A 22,446-nucleotide genomic window follows, 5' to 3' on the forward strand; every position below is an offset into this window, starting at 1 on the left:
CGAGAGGAAGGCCCTGGCCTACGGCATCGCCATGTCCGGCTCGGGCATCGGCACCTTCGTCCTGGCGCCGGTGGTGCAGCTCCTGATCGACTACTACACGTGGCGCGGCGCGCTGCTCATCCTGTCGGGCCTGGTGGCCAACCTGTGCGTGTGCGGAGCCCTGCTCCGGCCCGTCGCCGGCGCCAAGCGAGAGGAGGTGGAGGCAACGGACGAGGGGCTACTCGGTGAGGACGGGATCTTTTTTAATATATTTTAATAGGGTTCATGTGGTTGATTAATAAGTCTCAGCTGAAATCATTTACAGTAGAATAGTAGTACAATAGGCTTTACCCTGTGCTACATCCTGTGCTACATCCTGTGCTACATCCTGTGCTACATCCGATCGCCATAGAGTCCCATAATGGCCGCGATCTTTAGCGGAGTATGTCTCGGAATTAATGCTCAGATTTGGTGCAATGAGAAGTATGATCTTAGATGGCAATGAAACACTCGCGGATCGCTCCGGTTAGCATATTATCATCTTGCATGCTAGTTTGGGACCCGATTGAGCAGCGGACAGGATGCGGCTCTTACTTCCGGTTATTAAGATGGCCGGTCAACAGGACCCGTGACTTGTAGTTTTCGCCTGGCAAGGGCTACTGAGGTCCCCCGAAAACATGCCGGCAGAGAATGTGTTTTAGGGGTCCTTGAGATGAAAAAAGGTTCGAGAACCACTGGTCTAACCGCTTCGACTCTGCTCCAAAAGCAGGAAGTGCGAGCGAAGACTCTTACGTCGTCCCGCCTTCGTCGCCGACAACGCCTTCGTCGCCGCAGCCTCTGCTGCCGCCGAGCAGCCAGCCAATGGCGCGGCGGCGTTTCAGCATCACTTCCTGCCTGCTGTCCAGCCGCGAGTTCGGCTTCCTGCTGCTGCCGGACTTCCTGGGCCTGGCGCTGTCCTTCCTGTTCCTGGCGAGCGGCTGCAGCCTCCCGTTCGTCTACCTGGTGCCGTACGCGCTCAGCGTGGGCCTCACGCACACGCAGGCCGCCTTCCTCATGTCCATACTGGGCGTGAGCAGCATCGTGGGGAACATCACGTTCGGATGGCTGACGGACAGGAGGTAACGTAGACAAAAATGTCACTTAATCGATTAAAGGGGAAAACCACCCATTTTCAACATTTTACTATGTCATTAATATACCTTAGAGCTGTTGTGTGGAAATAATAAAAAAGTCCCCCCATTCTGTGTTTCCTAGAACTGTAATTATGAAAAAAATGATTTTTTGATGATTGATGATTGATGATGATGATTTTTTTCAGACCTCTAGTTCTAGGAAACACAGAATGGGGGGACTTTTTTATTATTTCCACACAACAGCTCTAAGGTACATTAATGACATAGTAAAATGTTGAAAATGAGTGGAATGCCCCTTTAAGACCTGAGGGACACGCCTGTGTAACATTAGCTTTTGAACCACATTAACCATTATTCTAAAAAGCTGTTGAAAAATAGCAGATCTACAAGCTTGTAGCACTGTACCCGGTGCCGCACTACAAGCTTGTAGATCTGCTATATTCTTAATGATTAACAAAAAAGTGAATTGAAAATTCAGTGAACGAATATATATATTCTTTCACAGTGAACGTTTTTAACTCGGATATTTTCTTCTGGGGGGTTCCCTGGAACAACATGTTTTCAGATGGGAGTCCGTGGCCAAATACATAAAATCCTTGCGAACGACTCCTTTAAGCTCTTTGAAGTTTGAAATGTAGGATTAACTTGTTAAAATAGCTTCATCATCACATGGTTACGTTTTTCTTATTGCATTCTCTGTGTCTATCTGTCTGTCATTCTCCCCCGCTCCTTTGTATCTGCTCTCTCTTTCTTTCCATCTCTCTCTCTCTCTGCCCCCCATTCCCCTCTCTGTGTGTGTGTGTGTGTGTGTGTCTCTCTCTCTCTCTCTCTCTCTGCCCCCCATTCCCCTCTCTGTGTGTGTGTCTCTCTCTCTGTCTCTGTCTCTGTCTCTGTCTCTGTCTCTGTCTCTGTCTCTGTCTCTGTCTCTCTCTCTCTCTCTCTCTCTCTCTCTCTCTCTCTCTCTCTCTCTCTCTCTCTCTCTCTCTCTCTCTCTGTCTCTGTCTCTCTCTCTCTCTCTCTCTCTCTCTCTCTCTCTCTCTCTCTCTCTCTGTCTCTCTCTCTCTCTCTGTCTCTCTCTCTCTCTGTCTCTCTCTCTCTCTCTCTCTCTCTGTCTCTCTCTCTGTCTCTCTCTCTCTCTCTCTGTCTCTCTCTCTCTCTCTCTCTCTCTGTCTCTCTCTCTGTCTCTCTCCCAGGTGTCTGAAGCCGCACCGTCTCTCGTGGTATTCCTTCTCGGTGGCCATGGAGGGCCTGTGTTGTCTCTTCACTCCCCTAACCCTAACCCTAACCCTCTGTCTCTCTCCCAGGTGTCTGAAGCCGCACCGTCTCTCGTGGTATTCCTTCTCGGTGGCCATGGAGGGCCTGTGTTGTCTCTTCACTCCCCTAACCCTAACCCTAACCCTCTGTCTCTCTCCCAGGTGTCTGAAGCCGCACCGTCTCTCGTGGTATTCCTTCTCGGTGGCCATGGAGGGCCTGTGTTGTCTCTTCACTCCCCTAACCCTAACCCTAACCCTCTGTCTCTCTCTCTGTCTCTCTCCCAGGTGTCTGAAGCCGCACCGTCTCTCGTGGTATTCCTTCTCGGTGGCCATGGAGGGCCTGTGTTGTCTCTTCACTCCCCTGCTGCAGTCCTTCGCCCTGCTGCTGCCGTTCTCCGCGCTCTACGGCTACTTCGACGGCGCCTACGTGGCGCTCATCCCCGTGGTGACCTCTGACCTGGTGGGGACCGCCTACCTGTCCTCGGCGCTCGGCGTGGTCTACTTCCTGCACGCCGTGCCCTACCTACTCAGCCCCCCGATAGGAGGTGTGTGTGTGTGTGTGTGTGTGTGTGTGTGTGTGTGTGTGTGTGTGTCTGTGTCTGTGTCTGCGTGCGTGCGTGCGTGCGTGCGTGCGTGCGTGCGTGCGTGCGTGCGTGCGTGCGTGCGTGCGTGCGTGCGTGTGTGCGTGCGTGCGTGCTTGCTCGTGTGTGTTTGAGAGAGAGAGATGTTCAATTATATGTGCTCATTGTGTTGAGTATGAAACTAAAACATGCCCTCCATCGTTTCTTCCGGTCATCTTCCAGTCGATCTCCATACACCTGGCCAGCTCGTTGGTGCTTTGCGCTCCTGCGTCTTTCTTGAGTACATTATGTTAATGTGGGACGTCCTCGTGACCGATGCCTGTGCGTTGGTGGAAGGCATCCTTTGGTTAGACATAGCATTGGTTAGACATAAGGTTGGTGAGGGGTGCGTTAAGACGACTGGATTAAGGTTGGTGAGGGGTGCGTTAAGGGTTGGGAGAGTGTTAAAGTTAGGTTTAGGTGTGCTGCCCCGTGGGAGGTTAGGGTTAGGGTGAGGTGGATGTGTCGAAGGGGTGTTATAGTTGATAGCTTCAGCCTTCTTGGCATTCAGCCCGAAGGCAAACCTTGCCTCAACTCTGTTCAGGAGCTCCTGAGCTTGTTCCACGTGGTCGGAGAGCAGGCTGATGTCGTCCGCGTAGTCCAGGTCAGTCAGGACTACTGTCCTCTTGGCAAGGCAGAGGTTGTGGTCAATCAGTGACTACAGGTTGAAACGCGAGTGCGTTTAGTTCACAGCTGGTAATCTTTGAACATGTCCTGTCAGACATTGTGACGTGCACAGAGGTGTTACGGGGTTTTGAACATTCCATCTCTCTCTCTCTCTCTCTCTCTCTCTCTCTCTCTCTCTCTCCAGGTTGGTTGGTTGATGTGACGGGAAGTTACACGTCCACCTTCTTCCTGAGTGGCTTTGCGCTGCTGACCAGCTCCGTGGTCATCGCCGCGGTCGCCGGGGTACGCCACTGTCGCCGGACGATGGCACAGAGCCCGGTTGCCGTGGACACTAAGGACCTCAAGGCCCTGACCCCTGGTCTGCCCGACCAACGGGAATGCTACATCACCATCAACAAGGACGCCATATCGGCTGTCAGTCCTGTAATTAGTTAGTAGGACTGAATTATTCTCATTATTCTTTTTATTTTTTTCGTTCACAATGCCAAAACCAATTGGAGGACGTTGATTTGATTCATGATTGGCTAAGCGGCAGCCTTCAAATCAAACATGCTTCTTTCCGTTGGATATTATGATGAATCTGCGTTTGTTATTTTCGTATTTTGTTTTTGACCAATACCAAAGCATATTGGTGGACAGTGTGGTGACTCATGATTGGTCCAGCTGGCCATCAGTCAAGCAAAGTAAACGCCAGTGCATATTGGAGGCTGTGCTTCCATTATTCAGTACAAAGACTGTCGATAAATGAATCAAAAACGCTCCTGGAACAGCGAGAGGAACTAAAACGTCAAGGAACTGCAAGGTCCGGGAACTAAAATAGTTCCTGGAGTGCGTTTGTGTTTCCACATCACTCATGCACAGACACTCCCCCAGCCACTGCACCTCCAGGAATGCCCTGTATGCTATGCTGCTGACACCATGCAAGTTGAAGCCATCATTTTGTTCTATTTACTGTTGCACTGTGACGTGTTGGGAGCGTGTATTAGATCTGCTACTAGGAGTCCCTTCCTAGAAATACAATGTTGTCAAAGTTACAATAGGCTATTTCTATTTAAAATTAAGTTGAGTCAAAGTCACCAGCTTGCAAGAAAACGAAAAACAAATGCTCCAAGATGTTACTTTAGTGCAGTACTTGAGTAAATGTACTTACAGTATACTGTCCACCAATGGTTGAAACAAGGTCTTGGGTTATTGAACGAGAGCTCCTGAGTTCCGGGAAAAGTATACCTTCTGTGGAAAAGGGGCTATATATAATACCGTTGCTGTCAGGCAGAAGCGTTTGCATGCCCATATTTCAACCTGCAGTCACATCCAGTCAAATCTGATTCAAATCTGATTTATTTCTCAAATCTGATCTTTTGGCCCGACCATTCACACTGCCGTTTGCAAGTGACCAGATCTGATCTGCGTGTTCAGACTGGCAGCCAAATCCAGCCTGAATCAGATCTGTGCCACATCCAGATTGGAATCTGATTTGTTTAAATAAGTCTAAACGCACAGAAGTCACATTCAAGTCACATGGAATCTGATTTAGATCAGGTTGTTGCGTTCCGACTGAGCCAGATCTCCAAATCAGATTCCAATCTGGATGTGGCACAGATCTAATTCAGGCTAGATTCAGGCTAGATTTGGCTGCCAGTGTAAAGCAGGCCTCTATGGGGCATTTGTGTTTCATTATGTAAAAAATTACCGGTAATGTCTTACTTTGCATAACGCCGCATTAAAAGCAGCAGGAAAAAAAGCTGATCTACAAGCTCCACCATCTGCGGCGTGAGCTTGTAGATCTGTTATTTTTGCTCATCTTGAAAGAAGTGAAAGTGGTTAAGTCTGTGGGAAGTGAAAAGCATTAAGAGCTTGTGACTTTAATGACGACTGCATTGGGATCCATCTGAACACAGGGTCAACACAGGGTTTTTCTACTTTTCTACTCTGAAAAGTACACAGCTTTGGACATCCAAGGTTTCCACCCGACAGCAATGATATACAATGTGCTCACTGAGGCTTCTACACGGAACCTCTCTGATATTTTAACCCATTAAATACAAGCTCTATGAGCTTGTAGATCTGCTATTTCTTCTTGGTAAAATCATGAAAGTTTTTGAAAATCTTTGAATCGCCAATCTACGAGTACTTCTACTTCGGTACTGAAACTATATATTTTGATGCCAAAACCTTTGTACTTTTACTTTTACTCAAGTAAAACTTTTATAAAAGTATTTAGTAGGCCTTTATAGTGGTATTGCTACCTTTACTTAGTAGGGAATTTAATATATCTTTGTACTTTTCCCACGGTCACCCACACCACTGGCAGTGAGACTGACAGATGCCTACAGGCTACAGTAGCAAGCTCTCAGGGAGAAGGTCTATGTTTAGCTCAAGGGCACCTCCACATGGCTGTTGATGAAAGTGCAGGACCATTTTTCAGGACCATTATGTTGCCCGTTTTAAAGCAATGGTTATCAACCTGCGGGCGGGGGGGCGGGCCCACTGGTGGGCCATGAATGTATTGCAAGGGGGCCCCCAAATAATTGGCAAAACACTCACATTTTTAAATGCTAATATAGTCATTAATATAAAAAAAAACCCAATGTAATAACAAAGTCACTATTTCATTCATTAAAACCTTTTAGTTTTTGTTGTGGTACCGATAAAATAAATAGGAACTTATACTACATTACTTCCATTGTTCCAAGTTGGAATACAATAATCAATGATTGATCAAACATGATATGAAAAAGTAAACGTTTGGGACAAATAAGCTTTTCCACCTGACGGCGGCAATATACACAACTCTGTGTAGTCGAGTGTTGGTTGGTTTGTTATTTTGTGGGACGTGAACACACAACGTCACCCTTCAGTCTTAGCTCAGTGAGCTAACTCTAGTCTTATAAGTATAGGCAACATTGTGCCACAGTATCTAGGCCTTTGTTACAAGACCGCCACCAGTGTGCCTTTTTTATAACTTTATAGCTGTGGTTAATTATGATTGTGAGAAATTGAGGTGTGAATACTGTAGGCTATTAATGAACACATCAACATGTATGTTATGGAAAATAAGAACAGAAATTGTATTTTCCTTTTTTTCTCCTTTTCTTTTTTTTCTTTTTACATGTCGGCTTCTATAAATAAACAGCTTTGACAGTAACAGGGCTTCAGTCAAGTGATATGAAAAGAAAATTCCTATTGTTCCCATCCTTATTATTACATTCAAAATGGCGCACCCCCCCCCCCCCAGGTGCGAGGTTTGCAGTGCTTATCTTTTTTTTTTTTATAATTTTTTATCCCACGATTTTGTAACCCATTTTTCACCCCTGTGTCAATTATCTAATGTGATCCTGGGCTCTACACACCCTCCGCCAACCTAGTCCCCATATATGGGGGACATGGGGAGAGCAACGGACTTGAACTCATGCTTCCTTCATGCCTGAGTGTCCAAGTTGATCCTTTACACCTGACAGGGGGGAGTTTCCCTGGTTGGACGTAGAGCGTGGAAGGAACACGTTATTCCAACCAGTTCCTTTCCCCTCCATCAGGCTGCAGTGCTTATCATGGAGCAGATTGTGGACAGGGTCAAAGGAGCCAGTGTCCAGGGGCAGGGGTAGGCTATGTCATTTTTCATGGTTTTCAACAATAAAAAAAAAACTGAAATCATGAATAACGACATACTATATAGTATAGTATAGGCTATGTCGTTTTTCACAAAAAAATATGAAAATCATGCTTTTCGACAATATACGAACTATAGTATGTCGTTTTTCATGGTTTTCAACGATAAATAATCTTTTTTCATCAAACCATGAAAAACTACATACTATTTGACTATAAATGCACCAAGTCTCTGTCTGTCTTTGTGTGTGTACGGTTGTAATCCACGTAACTCGAGAAGCGTTCGCCCCACCGACGACTTCAAATTCAACACATGTGTTCCACCCCACCACAGGGAGTGCACTGCCCGGTGTCGAGTCGGTCGGACCCACGGTTGTCCAGAACCGCTACAAAAGGCCTCTGCCCGGGCTCTGGACAGGGCCACTGCCTGCAGTGTCCATATATGGAGCTGGCCTGTTCTGACATCATTCTGACGTCTGCATAGACTCCATATTTGGGCATGCCTGACAAAGAACTCCAGTATGTCCCAGTCTATATAGGCATAAAAGGCACACAGACATAATATCAGGGTGTGGCATGTATTTCCAACTTGCATCGTTCCAAGTAGGCCAGTGCCTGTAGAGGCTCCAACAGGCACCGCTCTAGTAGTACAAAGAAATCACACCCGTGTGAAGTGAGGGTCGCTCTTGTCGTCGTATATCATCCAATAAAAAATGAATATAGCCTACTTCTTCATGAATTAATTTGTCAACTTATGTTAACCACGATACAATATTTAAAAAAAACGGTCATCCAGTTCACCCGGGTGTGATTTCATTACGTCAGAAATTATTTTGAACATAGCAACCATGCTCATTTTTTTCTGCACACAAAAGCCAGTTGTAGGAGTGGTTTACACCACTCAAAAACTCATCTTTTCACCATGATCATGTAAGATGACAACAGAATTTATGTGATATAATATTGATTTTCATGATTTCATGGTTTCTCATATTAAACCATGATAAATGACTGATGGTCGTTACACAAGACAGCCTATACTGAATGGTGACTTTTCGTTTTGGTGTATTTATTTAGTTTATATGCATTCTGAGTACATTTTACACACATGCAAACACATTGAAAAATGTATGTCGTCAAAAAGCATTATTTTCATATGTTTTATCGTTGAAAAACAACATAGCCTACTATAGTGTGTCGGCGAAAAGCATGATTTTCATCATTTTTAACGTCAAACCATGAAAAACAAGATAGCCTGTATATGTCAAAAAACGACAGAAGCATTATTTTCATAATTTGTATCGTTGAAAACCATGAAAAATGACATACACTAGTATGCCGTCCGAGACCATGGGCTATAGTCCATGGTCTGACTATGGAGCGTGACGAAAAAGCGTGACGAAAAGCGTGACTAAAAAGCGTGACGAAGGTTTCTGAGTTATTTAACTTATACGCACAATGCAATAGCACAAACTTTGGCCTACATACTTACACCTAGAAACCCAATTCAAACCTATTTAGGTTCATCTTACGGTGGACATGTTTGCCTGAAAAGGAATCTTTGAAATGTTTCATAGTTTTAGAAATATATAGTGCTTTCAAATTTGAGAAATAATGGGGCTCCCATTGAGCCGCTCAATGGCAGCTCTACTACTATATATATTAAAAACACGTTGAAATTCATGGTTCATTATTATTAATTAATTTGAAGTTATATTCTTTCTTGTTTTTACAATCGTGTCTACTGTTACTTTATGATCTAAATCTAAACGAGCATTTATGGGTTTTATGCTTGGCCCCGGCCACAGCTCACTGCGGTTTTATGCCGGAACTTTATGCCGAAAATGTGTTTCAACTCGGACGAGAGAAAGAGACGGACACATTCCTTGCCCGTCCCTCTTGCTCGTCCGGGTGGAAACACCAGGCAAGCAGAGCAGAGAGAGTGAACGGTGATTAACAGAAACTCTGTTAATAGAAGTTTGTAGCTAACAAACCGATTATATATAACTCTATGGGACAAACATTTATTCGTATAACTTGTGTCTTTGTGTAAAGAGCGACAGACCGTCTCGTTATGAAAACGGGAGGTATTTATTTACACACGAAGTTTGTTTATTTCGTATGCTAACGCTAATGCTAAGCTAGTTTCAACTCAAGTACCAACGTTGGTTGGAGGTGCAGCAACAGTGTGTTCTCTGCCAGAAGAAGGTATGTTTTTGTTTTGTTTATATACAATAAGAACGTAACTTAGTTGGAGTGCTGGCCTGAAAGAAAACTGGCATTTCACTGTTTAGGTGAACCTGAACAGTTTACCTGAAAAAAGAAAACAATGTTTTCATTATTATTATTATTAGTAGGCAGCATATAATTTGTTTTCATAATCATCATTATTATTATTATTTAGGCAGCAGCATAGCTCTGGTCCGTAGTAGCCCTAATGCCCTTTGCTGCTTTAAGGCTATGGGACTGTGTTAGCCGCAATTTGCAACTCTAGATTTGTTTACAATTGGATGAATCTAGAGTTGCAATACCCTAGCCTGGCTAATAAGCCAGACAGGCACTTTTTTTTGCCAATGGCTGATTTGGTCTGGCTTATTAGCCAGGCTAGCAATACCCTCCATTGACTGATTGATCTGCTTGTCTTAAACAACGTTAAACTCACAAACATTGCAGCTATAGTCCAAGCTTGAATTATCCTCTTTCAATCTGCCGAGCTTTTGTTTAATAAAAATCCACCGTAAACATGTTATGAGCTACTTTCTGTCAAGAAATTCTCTGCAGGTGATTCTTTTTCTAAGTGTTGGAGTTTGGAAGCACTCGTTTTTATTAACGGTCGATCGTGCTGCTGCCTCATTATGTGCAAATGCAAAACAGGACAACAAGTGCTTATTATTATTATTAGTAATAGTAGGCAGCATATCATTTGCATATCATTATAATTATTATTAGTAGTAGTAGTAGGCAGCATATCATTTGCATATCATTATTATTATTTAGTAACTAGTAGTAGTAGTAGTAGTAGTAGTAGGCATTTGCACAAATCATGACAAAGTAATGCTATAACCATATAATAACGTTTACTCAAAATATCACTTTTTTCCCTCCTGATTGGCTTCAGCCTGAACCTTTTTGGTCTTTCCATAAGTTGCGAGAAAGAAAATTGATCAAATGAATACATTTAATGTTCATTTTATGACCAAAATAAACCAACCTACTACTACTAAATAATTGAATTTTTTTTTAAAAAAAGAAAAAAATCTACGTAGGGGTCGTAGGCCTACCTTTTTAAAGAGAGAATATCTTCTACTGGAGAGAGAATTACATTTAGATAGCAATACGTTTTCCACACCATATTAAAGACTGCAAAAGCTGTTGAAGTGAAAATTTATTGTATTAATTATAATGGCATATTCAGGAAGTCCTCTGTGAAAAGTCGCCCAATGGACAAGTCATTACTCAACAGGAGGATAAATGTTTTCTTTCTAGACTCTGGAGTCCAGACAGCAGCAGGTGCAGATGAACTCTCCAGACCCAGCCAGACCCGTTTCAATGAAACAGGAGGAACATGAAGACCAGCCAGACCTCAGTAAGTCTCTCTCTCTTCCAACTTCAAGGTGTTAATTGTCACATGATGCAACAGTGGCTAGCCGCACTATTGGCAGTCAAATGATTGTATTTGTATTATAACGGTAATACTAGAAATATAGAGAAAAAATAATCCTGCACACTGTCTTCACTTGAGTTTAGATTTATTGAGCAACGTTACGGTCGTCAGACCTTCATCAGGCATGATGACGACCAAAACGTAATAAAAACGCTCAATAAATCTGAACTCAAGTGAAGACAGTGTGCAGGATTCTTTTTTTGAGTGGTGTAAACCACTCCAACAACTGGCTTTGTTAGTTTACGTGTCCACGTCTTTGTTCGTACCAACAAAAATGAGAATGGTTGCTATGGTCACTCAGTTCACACTGGTGTGATTTCATTACGTCAGACATTACGTCAGACCACAGCTGATCAGTCTATATAATACCTTACACCACTCAGTTCACACAGGTGTGATTTTTTTCTCTACTTCTTAGTTCCAGTTATCCGACGCACCTGTCCATTGTATGTGTGCAGAAGGACTTTTTGAGTGGTGTAAACCACTCCTACGACTGGCTTTGTTAGTTTACGTGTCTGTCTGTCTGTCTGTCTGTTCGCAAAAAATTAGCACGGTTGCTATGGTCACCCAGTTCACACGGGTGTGATTTCCACAGCTGATCAGTCTATATAAGACCTTACACCACTCAGTTCACACGGGTGTGATTTTTCTTATAATACTAGAAATATAAAATAAATAATCTGCTAGGACAGTAGAATCCTTTTATTTAGAATTTGGACAGGTATGCACTTCCATAGTCTGGATAATTGTTTCTGGTTATATGGCCTTTTGCACTGCACACAGTGCCAACTTTGACTGAATACGGGGTGATCCGTGCAGAGAACATAATGTGTGACCAATTGTGACTGGGGCTATATCATTGGACTTTTTTTCCATTTTCGTTTTTTCATGTCATGAAAGCAGGTAAGCATAGCTTCAAATTGACATATTGGTTGTTCAGTCCGACCCACCAGTTTTGGAGATATGGCTTCTACTGTAGAATGTCTTGCAGAAAACAGCAAGTTGAGAAAACAGGCTTGAAAGGTTCACTTCTGTGGACTCTTAACATTACACCTAGCTACCTAGTCGTTTAGGCATTTATTTCATATTTACATGTCAATTTCAGCTCTGTCAATTTCATCTCTGAAGAGTCTGCCGGTGCTATTAACACCTTGCTTTCCCGGACCCATTTAATCCATTTAATACATGTGCACATCATTTATAGAGCCCGGACCACTTTTACCGGCGCACCGGAAGTTGTTGTGCATGGCTGTGTAGCAGCTAACAATAGCCACACCACTCTAGAGTCGATCGACAACAACGGGAGGTAAGAATAAATCTATCGCGACTAGCGACTGGACCGCGGAAGGCCGTCAAACACAGGATCTTTTTCAGAATTAGACGGGATGATTTAGATCGGGAGTTATGAACGTTTTTAAGATTTTCGTTTTCGTCAGCTAAACAGACAGGGAACATTTTCGATGACGTGTCACTGTTTGACACGTCATCGGATTGGGCAACAAGCGCTCCTAGGCTGTGGAGCGACGTGATCGGTTTTGATATCATTAATCTCCGTCCTATTTATCAATCTCCGGCTTGGGCACTTGACCATGACCTTGAACTTGACGGAGATCTCCACCCCGGGCCTCCATGGTGTTAACTTGTGTGAAAAGCTGGAGGCTGCACGATGGCAGGCTCTCAGTCAAATCTGGTCACATATGTCAACACCAGGCCACATTGGACATACATTCTAGTTTATTAGACACACAGAGAAATATATACAGTATGAACAGCGGATATATGACGTGCCTAGCAGATATGGAAACGAGGATAAGAACGGAATGAACAGAGCATGGCATCTCATATCATTTTGCACATACAGTCAGTCTCTCTGATACAGTAGTAGTGGATGGTCATCTTATCATGGATATCAATATGCTTACGTAGATGAGTGTTTCGCCACTGAGTCAAGCATAAATCACAACACTTAGTTACTAATGAATATGTCTCCGGGTGGGTGACAGCCAGGCTGGCATGTATCCTAACATTTTTGTCTTTATTCCTTTCGCAGAAATGAGACATGATGTCTCTTCGAATGGAGATGGAGAGACGGTCCAACGGCAAACATCCACCCAGACCTCTGCGCCTGGCACCATTAAACAGGAGGCGTACACCAGCAGTGGCTTCTCTGGAAATACTGGTAAATACTGGTAAATACTAACTCTGGGCCTGGTGTTTTAACTTTAGTTATTGAAAATAGCAGATCTACAAGCTTGTAGATCTGCTATTTTGGAAAAATCATGAAAATGGAATATATTCTTTCACAGTGAACTTTTTTAACTCAAATCTTTGCTTCTGGGGGGGGGGGGGGTCGCTGGAACTACATATTTTCAGATGGGGGTCCGCGGCCAAATACAGATAATTCTGTGGGTCCTTGACATGAAAAAGGTTGAGAACCACTGACATAGAAACATAGGGTTTTTCAGAAAACTGTCATGATTTAGAAGGCATTTGTAGAATCGTTCTCAGGTCTAAAAGGGTTAAACATTATATGTGGTAATTGGAAGAACTGTAAATGGTCCTTTCCAAACGTCCTACCCTCAATCATCAAAGACGATGTGTTATTGGCCTAAACCGTTCTCAGAATGCACAAGTATAAATTACGCTTTTAAAGACATACGATTTAACACACATCAACCAATGCTTTATCTGAGAAACCTCATGAAGCGCACGTGAACTACTATATACTATAGGAGTATAAACAGACTGCAAGAAGCAAATTGATAATAAAACCTTGGAATCGTGGAAAATAGCAGATCTAGTCCGCGCTACGAGCTTGTAGATCTGCTATTTTCGAAAAATCGTGAAAATGTGGTGCAAATCTTTGAATGTTTTTAACTCAAATCTTTGCTTCTGGGGGGTCCCTGGAAACACATATTTCCAGATGGGGGTCGGCGGCCAAATTTCATATAATTTCGGGGATCCTTTACATGAAATAGTTTGACAACCACTGAGATACAAGGGTTTTTCAGAAAACTGTCAGGATTTAGAAGGCATTTCGTAGAATTGTCGTCAGGTCTAAATGGGTTAATAGGTTAACATAGTCGTAGAGCAAAAACAGAGAGGGTACTAGCATAGAGCCTTGAGTAACTCCACTACTCAACGATCAAGTGGTTTAATTATCCTCTTATCTGGTCTGTCAGACCTGTTGAAGACACACTGGTCTAGGCTAGGGTTTAATTCTCCTGTGGTCTGTCAGATCGGTTCCCGTCCCCGTGGGCCGAGCAGCACACCACGGCGCCCCCTGGTGGCCACTACGGCGACCCGCACGGCGCCCGCCGGACCCCCGGCTACGATATGTCGCCGTGGGCCAGCGACGACGTGTCGGCGCTCAGCGCCTCTTCCCTGCTCAAGCGCCACGCCGACCCGCACGGTGCCCGCGGGCCCCCCGCCAGCGGTGCCCGCTGCCCCCCTGCCAGCGGCTACCCGTGGGCCAGCGATGACGCATCGGAGGAGCGCGGCGCCTCTTCCCTGCTCCAGCGCTACGCTGAGAAGTACTCGGGACCGGAGCCTCCCTACGACTCCTCTCGGCCCGCCGAGCCGGGACCTTACCTGAAGACCGAACCGGAGCCCTGGGGGGCGGGGGCCCTGGGCCCGGACCTCGGACTGGAGGCCTTAGCGGCCGTGGCTCAGGATGCGATGCGCTACAGCTCCGCCTGGCCTCAGGACTACCCGCCCGCGTACAACGGCACCTCCTACCTGCCCGCAGGTAAGCTCCGGTCATACACACCTGCATGTCGTTAGCCTCGTAGCATGATTGGCTGAGGTCAGAAATTTACATTTGTGTCTAACTCCATCCATCCGTCTTCAACCGCTTATCTGTAGTCGGGTTGCGGGGGCAACAGCTCCACCAGAGAGCTCCAGACTTCCCTCTCCAGAGCAACATTCGTAACTTCATTCCGGGGGATCCTGAGGCGTTCCCGGCAGATTTCGGAGATATGGTTCCTCCATCTCATCCTTGGCCTGCCCGGGGGTCTCCTTCCAGTGGGACGTGCATCGAGGAGATCCCTAAACAGGTGCCCAAACCACCAGGTAAGCTTTGCTCCATGGCGGCACGTTCATACACACTTGCATGCTGTTAGCCTTGTAGCATAATTGGCTACGGTATTTCTTTGGTCAAATTGTCATTTGTGTCTAACACTAGTACTCTACTCTCGTAATACTGCTGCTTATGTCCTCAGCCAATGAGAATGCTTGTTACATTCTATGTCCTGAGCCTGCTTGGAATGCTTGGTATGTTCCAAAAGGACTTGCGCAGAAAGTAAACTTTTTGACTTGGGCAGAATATGTTTTGGACGGGCGCTCATAAGGCAGCCAAGTCTATGGGAGTTTTTATGTTTGTTTAGAGCAGGGGTTCTCAACGTTTTTGGGTGGGGACCCCCTTGGTGGGGACCCCCTTGGTGGGGACCCCCGGAAAAGCTTTGACCATGTCTCGCGATGTGCTTTACATGGGGGGGGGGCATGAGAAAACTAATAATAACAGTGGAATGAGCTAGCTGGGGAGTTTTGGGGAGTGCATTCCACTGGGTTGAGGCAGCAATGCAGCCAGGCTGGTTGGTGCACCGATATTTTCGGTCCGCGGCATGAAACTCGTAACCTGACTCCGGCCACAAAACGGCCTGGCCAATCAGCAGCAGCTAGAGGCTGGATAGCTGCTGCTGATTGGCCAGGCCGTTTTGTGGCCGGGCATCAAGTCTGCCTGAGCGTTCCCAGATGGGAGCAAGGACAGTCTAAGAAGGACGAGAAGCGAGGACCGTACGGGCGACGCCATGTTGCTTTGGAAGGAAAAAAACATGCGCAATGGGCTATATGCAGCCAACACTTCCGCGTTCAGCTTCCTTGGTCTCAACTGCGCATGTTTTTTTCCTTCCAAAGCAACATGGCGTCGCCCGTACGGTCTTCGCGTCTCATCCTTCTTAGACTGTCCTTGGATGGGAGCAGGAGGGGGGAACCCAGTGTACTCTCTGCTGCCCCATCTGGCGGAGTCAGGTTATGAAACTCGTCCTGTGAGAAACATTCCGCAGTGAAAACAAACACAAGTGCGATTAAAATGCGTACATTTTCTGTAATTAATTCATCATAATTAACGCATTAAAGTCCTGGCCCTAATATACCCTACAGCTCCATCTCACTGAATTAGAATATTTTGTAAAAGTTCATTTTCTTCTGTAATATAATTCAAAAAGTGAAACTTTCATATATTCTCCATTCATTGTGCATAAAGTGAAGTATTTAAAACCTTTTTTTGTTTTAATCTTGATGGTTATGGCGTACAGCTCATGAAAATCAAAAAATCCTATCTCAATGAATTAGAATATTTTACGAGACCACTAAAAAAATGTTTTTTTAAACGAGAAATGTCGACCATCTGAAAAGTATATTAATGTATGCAGTTAATACTTGGTCTGGGCTACTTTTGAAGAAATTATTTAATCAATGGGGCGTGGCATGGAGGTGATCAGCCTGTGGTACTGTTGAGGTGTTATGGAAGCCCAGGTTTGCTTTGATAACAGCCGTAAATTCATTTGAATTGTTCAGTCTTATGTCTCACACCTTCCTCTTGACAATACAACCTAGATTCTCTGTGGGGTTCAGGTCAGGCCAGTTGGCTGGTCCGCGACAAGCGAACGCACACATGTAAATCCCGCCCACTAAATATGATTGGCTGGCTTCCTGGTCTACTTGTAGGCCAGTGATGCATATTTTGAACCACGTCTGCCGACAGACTGTTGATGTGAGTCAGCAGACTACCGCGAGAGACTAGCAGCGCCGGAGTCAATGGTGGCGGTTTATGATTGCCAATGCAACGTGTTGCATTGTCTCTATATGTTTTTATTTTTCTCTCATTGTATCTTTTTTCTAGACTTCCTGCACCAATCTGTGTGTGAAGAGGAGGTTTCCCCTGAACATCGGGAGAGGAGATCCAGTCTGGTCCAGGAGGAACCACAACCTCCACAACATCAGGAGAGTAGCTCCATTCTGGTCCAGGACAAACCAGAGTCTCCTCCACAGATTAAAGAGGAACAAAAGGAGAGGATCTCCAGTCTGGTCCAGGAGGAACCACAACCTCCACAGATTAAAGAGGAACAACAGGAGAGGATCTCCATTCCGGTCCAGGAGGAACCACAACCTCCACAACATCAGGAGGGTAACTCCAGTTTGGTCCAGGACAAACCAGAGTCTCCTCCACAGATTAAAGAGGAACACGAGGAGCTACTAGAAACAACAGGGGAGGCTGAAGGGTCAGCGTGGACTAGTGAAGATGATGGTGGTGGTGGTGATGATGATGATGATGATGATGATGATGATGATGACGACGACGACGACGACGACGATGATGATGATGATGATGAAAACAGAGACACAGAGCCTCTAGCCAGCACCTCAACTGAACACATGAAAACACAAGCTTATATAAAGTACTGGATCGCATCACAACGATCGACTAGTGATGAGAAGCTACTCTCTTCACACTGTTCTGAATCTGACACCGGAGATGATTGCGGGGACACAAGTGGAGGTGTCCACACTGGAGAAAAACCTTTCCCCTGTAAACTGTGTGACAAGAGTTTCAATCGGCCAGGTCAATTGAAGACGCACCAGCTTATCCACACTGGAGAAAAACCGTATAGTTGTAATCACTGTGACAAGAGTTTCAGTGGGTCAACTGTCCTGAAGAGACACAAGCTTATCCACACCGGAGAGAAACCTTTCCACTGTAAACTGTGTGACAAGAGTTTCCGTGAGTCGGGTGCTCTCAGGAGCCACCAGCGTATCCACACCGGAGAAAAACCTTTCCACTGTAAACTGTGTGACAAGAGTTTCAATCGGTCAGATCAATTCAAAACACACCAGCTTAATATCCACACAGGAGAAAAACCTTTCTCCTGTAAACTGTGTGACAAGAGTTTCAAAGGATTAATTGCCCTGAAGAGACACCAGCGTATCCACACTGAAGAAAAGCGTTTTCAGTGCGAACATTGCGACAAGAGTTTCCGCGGTTCGGGTGATCTCAAGAGCCACCGGCGTATCCACACCGGAGAAAAACCTTTCCACTGTAATCTGTGCGACAAGAGGTTCATTCGGTCATTTCAGTTGAAGGAACACCAGCGTATCCACACCGGAGAGAAACCTTTCCACTGTAAACTGTGTGACATGAGTTTCAATCAGAGACACCACCTGAGGACACACGAGCTCATCCACACTGGAGAAAAACCTTTCCACTGTACACTGTGCGACAAGAGTTTCCTTCGGTCGGGTCAAATGAAGGAACACCAGCGTGTCCACACTGGAGAAAAACCTTTTCAATGTAAACTGTGTGACAAGAGTTTCAATACGTCGTCTCGGCGGAAGGCACACCAGGTTGTCCACACTGGAGAAAAACCTTTCCGCTGTAAAATGTGTGACAAGAGTTTTGCTCAGTCGAGTAACCTGAAGATACACATGTTTGTCCACAGTGGAGAAAAACCCTTCCACTGTAAACTGTGCGACAAGGGTTTCATTACGTCGGCTCAATTGAAGACGCACAAGCTTGTCCACACGGGAGAAAAACCTTTTCAATGCGAACATTGTGGCAAGAGTTTCAAAGGCTTAGCGGACCTGAAGACACACCAGCTTGTCCACACTGAAAAACCTTTCCGTTGTGAACTGTGTGACAGGACTTTCCTTCGGCCGGGTCAATTGAAGGAACACCAGCGTATCCACACCGGAGAAAAACCTTTTCAATGCGAACATTGTGGCAAGAGTTTCATTAATTCAAGTAGTCTGAGAACTCACCAGCTCGTCCACACTGGAGAAAAACCTTTTCAATGCGAACATTGTGACAAGAGTTTCAACAAGCCGTCCAAGCTGAAGGCACACCGGCGTGTCCATAGTAAAGAAAAACCCTTCAGCTGTTCACAGTGTGACAAGAGTTTCAAAGGGGTAACGGACCTGAATAGACACCAGCGGATCCACATCGGAGAAAAGAATTTCCACTGTAAACTGTGCGACAAGAGCTTCAATCGGCCGGGTCACTTGAAGGGACACATGCTCGTCCACACGGGAGAAAAACCTTTCCGCTGCTCGCAGTGTGCCAAGAGTTTCAATCGGTTAAATAACCTGGCGAGACACGAGTTGATCCACAATGGAGAAAAACCTTTCAAATGTGAAACCTGTGACAAGAGTTTTATTCGGTCGTATGATTTGAAGGCGCACCAGTTTGTCCACACTGGAGAGAATCATTTCCACTGTAAACATTGTGACGAGGGTTTCGTTTCCTCGGCTCACTTGACCGCACACCAGCGTGTCCACACTGCAGAAAAAGCTTTCGACTAACTTTGTTGACAAGAGGTCCCATGAGAAATGTCACCTGAAGACACACAGATGTCCACTATGAATTACCTCATTGGGAGGATCAAAGTAAACTAAATTATTTAATCCATGTTGTAGCCACGCTAAACCTGCTATTTGTTTAATATGTTTAATTCGCCGTTGTTTGATTATTATGATAAAAACCAGGATTTGTCGCGGACATTGTGACATATTATGATGACGTAACCGGAAATCAAACATCCACCGGCTTGCAAGGGCTTCTGGGAAACTGAGTCCAATACAAAGTGAACGAGGGGGTAGAGACAATCTTGGCTCGCTTTGCTCTTTGTCTGTGACCCGGATCAAGGAAGTGGCTTTTTTGTCGGCTCAATAACAAATGCTGGGAGTGTTTACTAGCGGGTTTTCACAGATCAAAGGCGCAAATACTTCGGTGTTATGCTCCAAAGGTAATTAAACAATCCTTGCAGTGTTGGATATTGGATTAAATAGCGTGGAACGCGGGTTATGCCGTCAACGTGTTAACTCATTCCCTGCCAGGTATTAATTCATTCATTCTTGCACTGCTGCCGAGGCGTGATTTCTTTCTACGTCCGTGATTAGACATGGTAACGCCCCGCCTGCCTCTGATTGGCCTACCGACACTGCCCGTCTTGCCTGTCCTCCGAGATGCAAGGGTACTCCGTGGTGGGAAATAATACAAGTACAAGAGAATGGCAACACGCGACAGTAACTTGTAACTTTATTTTTTGTAGAAGAGGCAAACCAATATTGTTTGTACCGTTTGCTTAATAGTACTAATACTAAAAAGATAAAGATCAAGGGAAAAGAGACCTTTTTACAGTACAATAATGTTTCAAGTTTACACATGTATGCAAATAAACAGGCCAGCGGCATAAACAATATTAGTTTGCCTCTTCTACAAAAAAATAAAAGTTACTGTCGCGCGTGCCAAGCTGACATTCTCTTGTATTATATCGTACTTGTATTATTTATTTATTTCCCACCACGGAGTAACCTCATAGCCTTGATCCCATCCCATGCTTACCTATCTGCGAAAAGAAAACCTCGCGGCAGACTATTCAGCATGTAACCTCGCCTCAGCCAGGCTTTCCACCACCTCAGAGGCAGGCGGGGCGTTACCATGTCTAATCACGGACGTAGAAAGAAATCACGCGCTGCCGAGGTCTTTTCATTCTGAGCTTTTGTTTTGAAGGAGAAATTCTCCCCGGACGTGAACCGGAAGTGAAAACCGTCCTATGTAAAATCTCCCGCAATCTTTTCTTAATTCACTTGAAACATACATTTATCAGCCGTGAATAAAGTTTGTTTCGATTAGAATCGGAATCTGGGAAAATCATTTTACCTATTCATATGTAGCATATGACCGCGACCTAACTTAAATCAATATAAAACATGAAATGACAAGATATCTCGTCATTGTCAGGGAATGTTGTTTTAAAAAATCATACGGTAAAGTAACCTTTTTTTTTCTTTTTTACCTAAAGTAAAGGTAACTCTTGTCTCTTTACCTAGAGGTATTCCAAACTATATGATCATGTGCACCATATAAATTGTATAAGCTAGAAACTGTTTTAGTAGAAGTCTATAGTTTTTAATCATCATTCTGTGTTAATGTTGCTTTGTTGCATGCCCATTGAATAGGGCACTATTTTAATGATTTTACTTATAACTCTTCATGTGACCACCGTGCTCTGACTTAAGGTGCGTTACCCGTTCAAATCATATCATATATAAATAATGGTAATGGGTCGTACACACTGCATTTCAGTAATTTATTCTTGTATTTTGGGCAGGAGACAAACGTTTCGGCTATCCAGCCTTCATCAATGATGTTACTTATTAAATATCAGTTAACTGAGGGAAAAATACTTTGCATGTTGTTTTGTTAATGCATTGGTTCAGTTTTGTTTACCTGTCCATGCTTCAAACCAGCTCTGTGGCCTTGTGGTTAGAGTGTCCGCCCTGAGACTGGAAGGCTGGGGTTCGAACCCCGGCCGGGTCATACCAAAGACTCTGTGCCTCCCTGCTTGGCACTCTGCTTGGCAGATTTACATTAGACACAAGCCTATTTAGACACTATTTTATTGAAATAAAAAAAGAAAATCTCAGATTTATTTTCCCCGATCATTTGAAAAGGACATGATCGGCTCTGATTTTTGATAACCCAATCCGATCAGGACATTCCTAGTAAAGATAGAACAAGTGTTCACCATGTTCTCTATGCTTACATTGTAGAAGACAAGTATTATTATTATTATTATTGTGATAATAAAATAAGTCTAAATACATAAACTAGACAATGTGTATACTCTTAGGTTTTGTCCAAGTGTAATAAGTGCTTGTCAAACAATACAAACACATTAAAGCTTTTTTTATTTCAATATTATTATTAGGCCTGCCATTTCTTACAGTTTCAGAACAAGCAACACACACACACACACACACAGTCACACACACACACACAGTCACACACACACACACACACACACACACACACACACAGTCACACACACACACACACACACACACACACATTTTAATAATTTATGTCCAAATAAGAGATACAATACAAGGACACAAATATTTACAAGGTGCTGTACAGAATGCAATCGGCAAATCCCGGACACATACCCACACCCTTCGCTCCACACAGTGGAAAAAATAAAGCAAAACAAAATTAACATAAATAAGATATCTACACATGTGTGTGAGAATATCTATGTATGACAGGGTACGTACTAGGATCTAAATTCTAAAGTATATGTGTGAATGCTAAGTCTGTCACTTTGCTGTCGTAGTCAGTGCTCTCCAATGGCCAGCAGATGGCGTCTTTGTTGTAGGTTTGAGTTAAATGTCATTGGGGGTCTTCTTCATAGACCAGAAGGCCACTGAAGACCAGAATTAGATTTTGTGTGTGTGCGTAGCGCTTTATTTCCATTTGTAAGTATTTGGTTTCACTCTCAGAGATGGGACTTAAAAGAGGGAATACAGGAAAAGATATACAAAACTGTCACGATCTGGTGGTGTGGTGAGGACAGAAATGCAGAGTTCAAAACCCAACATTGGGTGATTAATACAAATGAACAGAGAAAACGTCACAATCAAACTATAGTTCTGACTAACCCTAACCTCTGTCTTAACCGGCCACGCCTCAGTCTTAAACCGGTCACGTAGGTCACTAACCCAGTAAC

General features: G+C 44.4%; 2 protein-coding genes across 2 annotated transcripts in view; both read left to right on the forward strand.

The window, feature by feature from the left end:
- LOC306914775 (monocarboxylate transporter 12-B-like) overlaps positions 1-4,047 on the forward strand; it is a gene marked incomplete at both ends in the record, with an annotated part of 17,154 nt that extends 13,107 nt beyond the window's left edge. The window contains 5 exon segments of the mRNA XM_079491968.1: positions 1-179; positions 182-224; positions 861-1,097; positions 2,651-2,910; positions 3,797-4,047. The exon segment at positions 1-179 is cut by the window's left edge and continues 58 nt beyond it. Of these exon segments, the coding sequence (XP_079348094.1) occupies positions 1-179; positions 182-224; positions 861-1,097; positions 2,651-2,910; positions 3,797-4,047 (970 nt within the window).
- A 5,074-nt stretch (positions 4,048-9,121) lies between these two features.
- LOC306915729 (uncharacterized protein) lies at positions 9,122-21,608 on the forward strand. The gene is made up of 6 exons (XM_079493299.1): positions 9,122-9,426; positions 10,705-10,804; positions 12,933-13,061; positions 14,121-14,630; positions 14,747-14,953; positions 16,785-21,608. The coding sequence occupies exons 2-6, from the start codon at positions 10,735-10,737 to the stop codon at positions 19,235-19,237; spliced, it is 3,369 nt and encodes a 1,122-aa protein (XP_079349425.1). The 5' UTR covers positions 9,122-9,426; positions 10,705-10,734; the 3' UTR covers positions 19,238-21,608.
- Positions 21,609-22,446: the final 838 nt, after the last annotated feature.

This window comes from Electrona antarctica (assembly GCF_951216825.1).
Source record: "Electrona antarctica genome assembly, chromosome: 22".
NCBI lineage: Eukaryota > Metazoa > Chordata > Actinopteri > Myctophiformes > Myctophidae > Electrona > Electrona antarctica.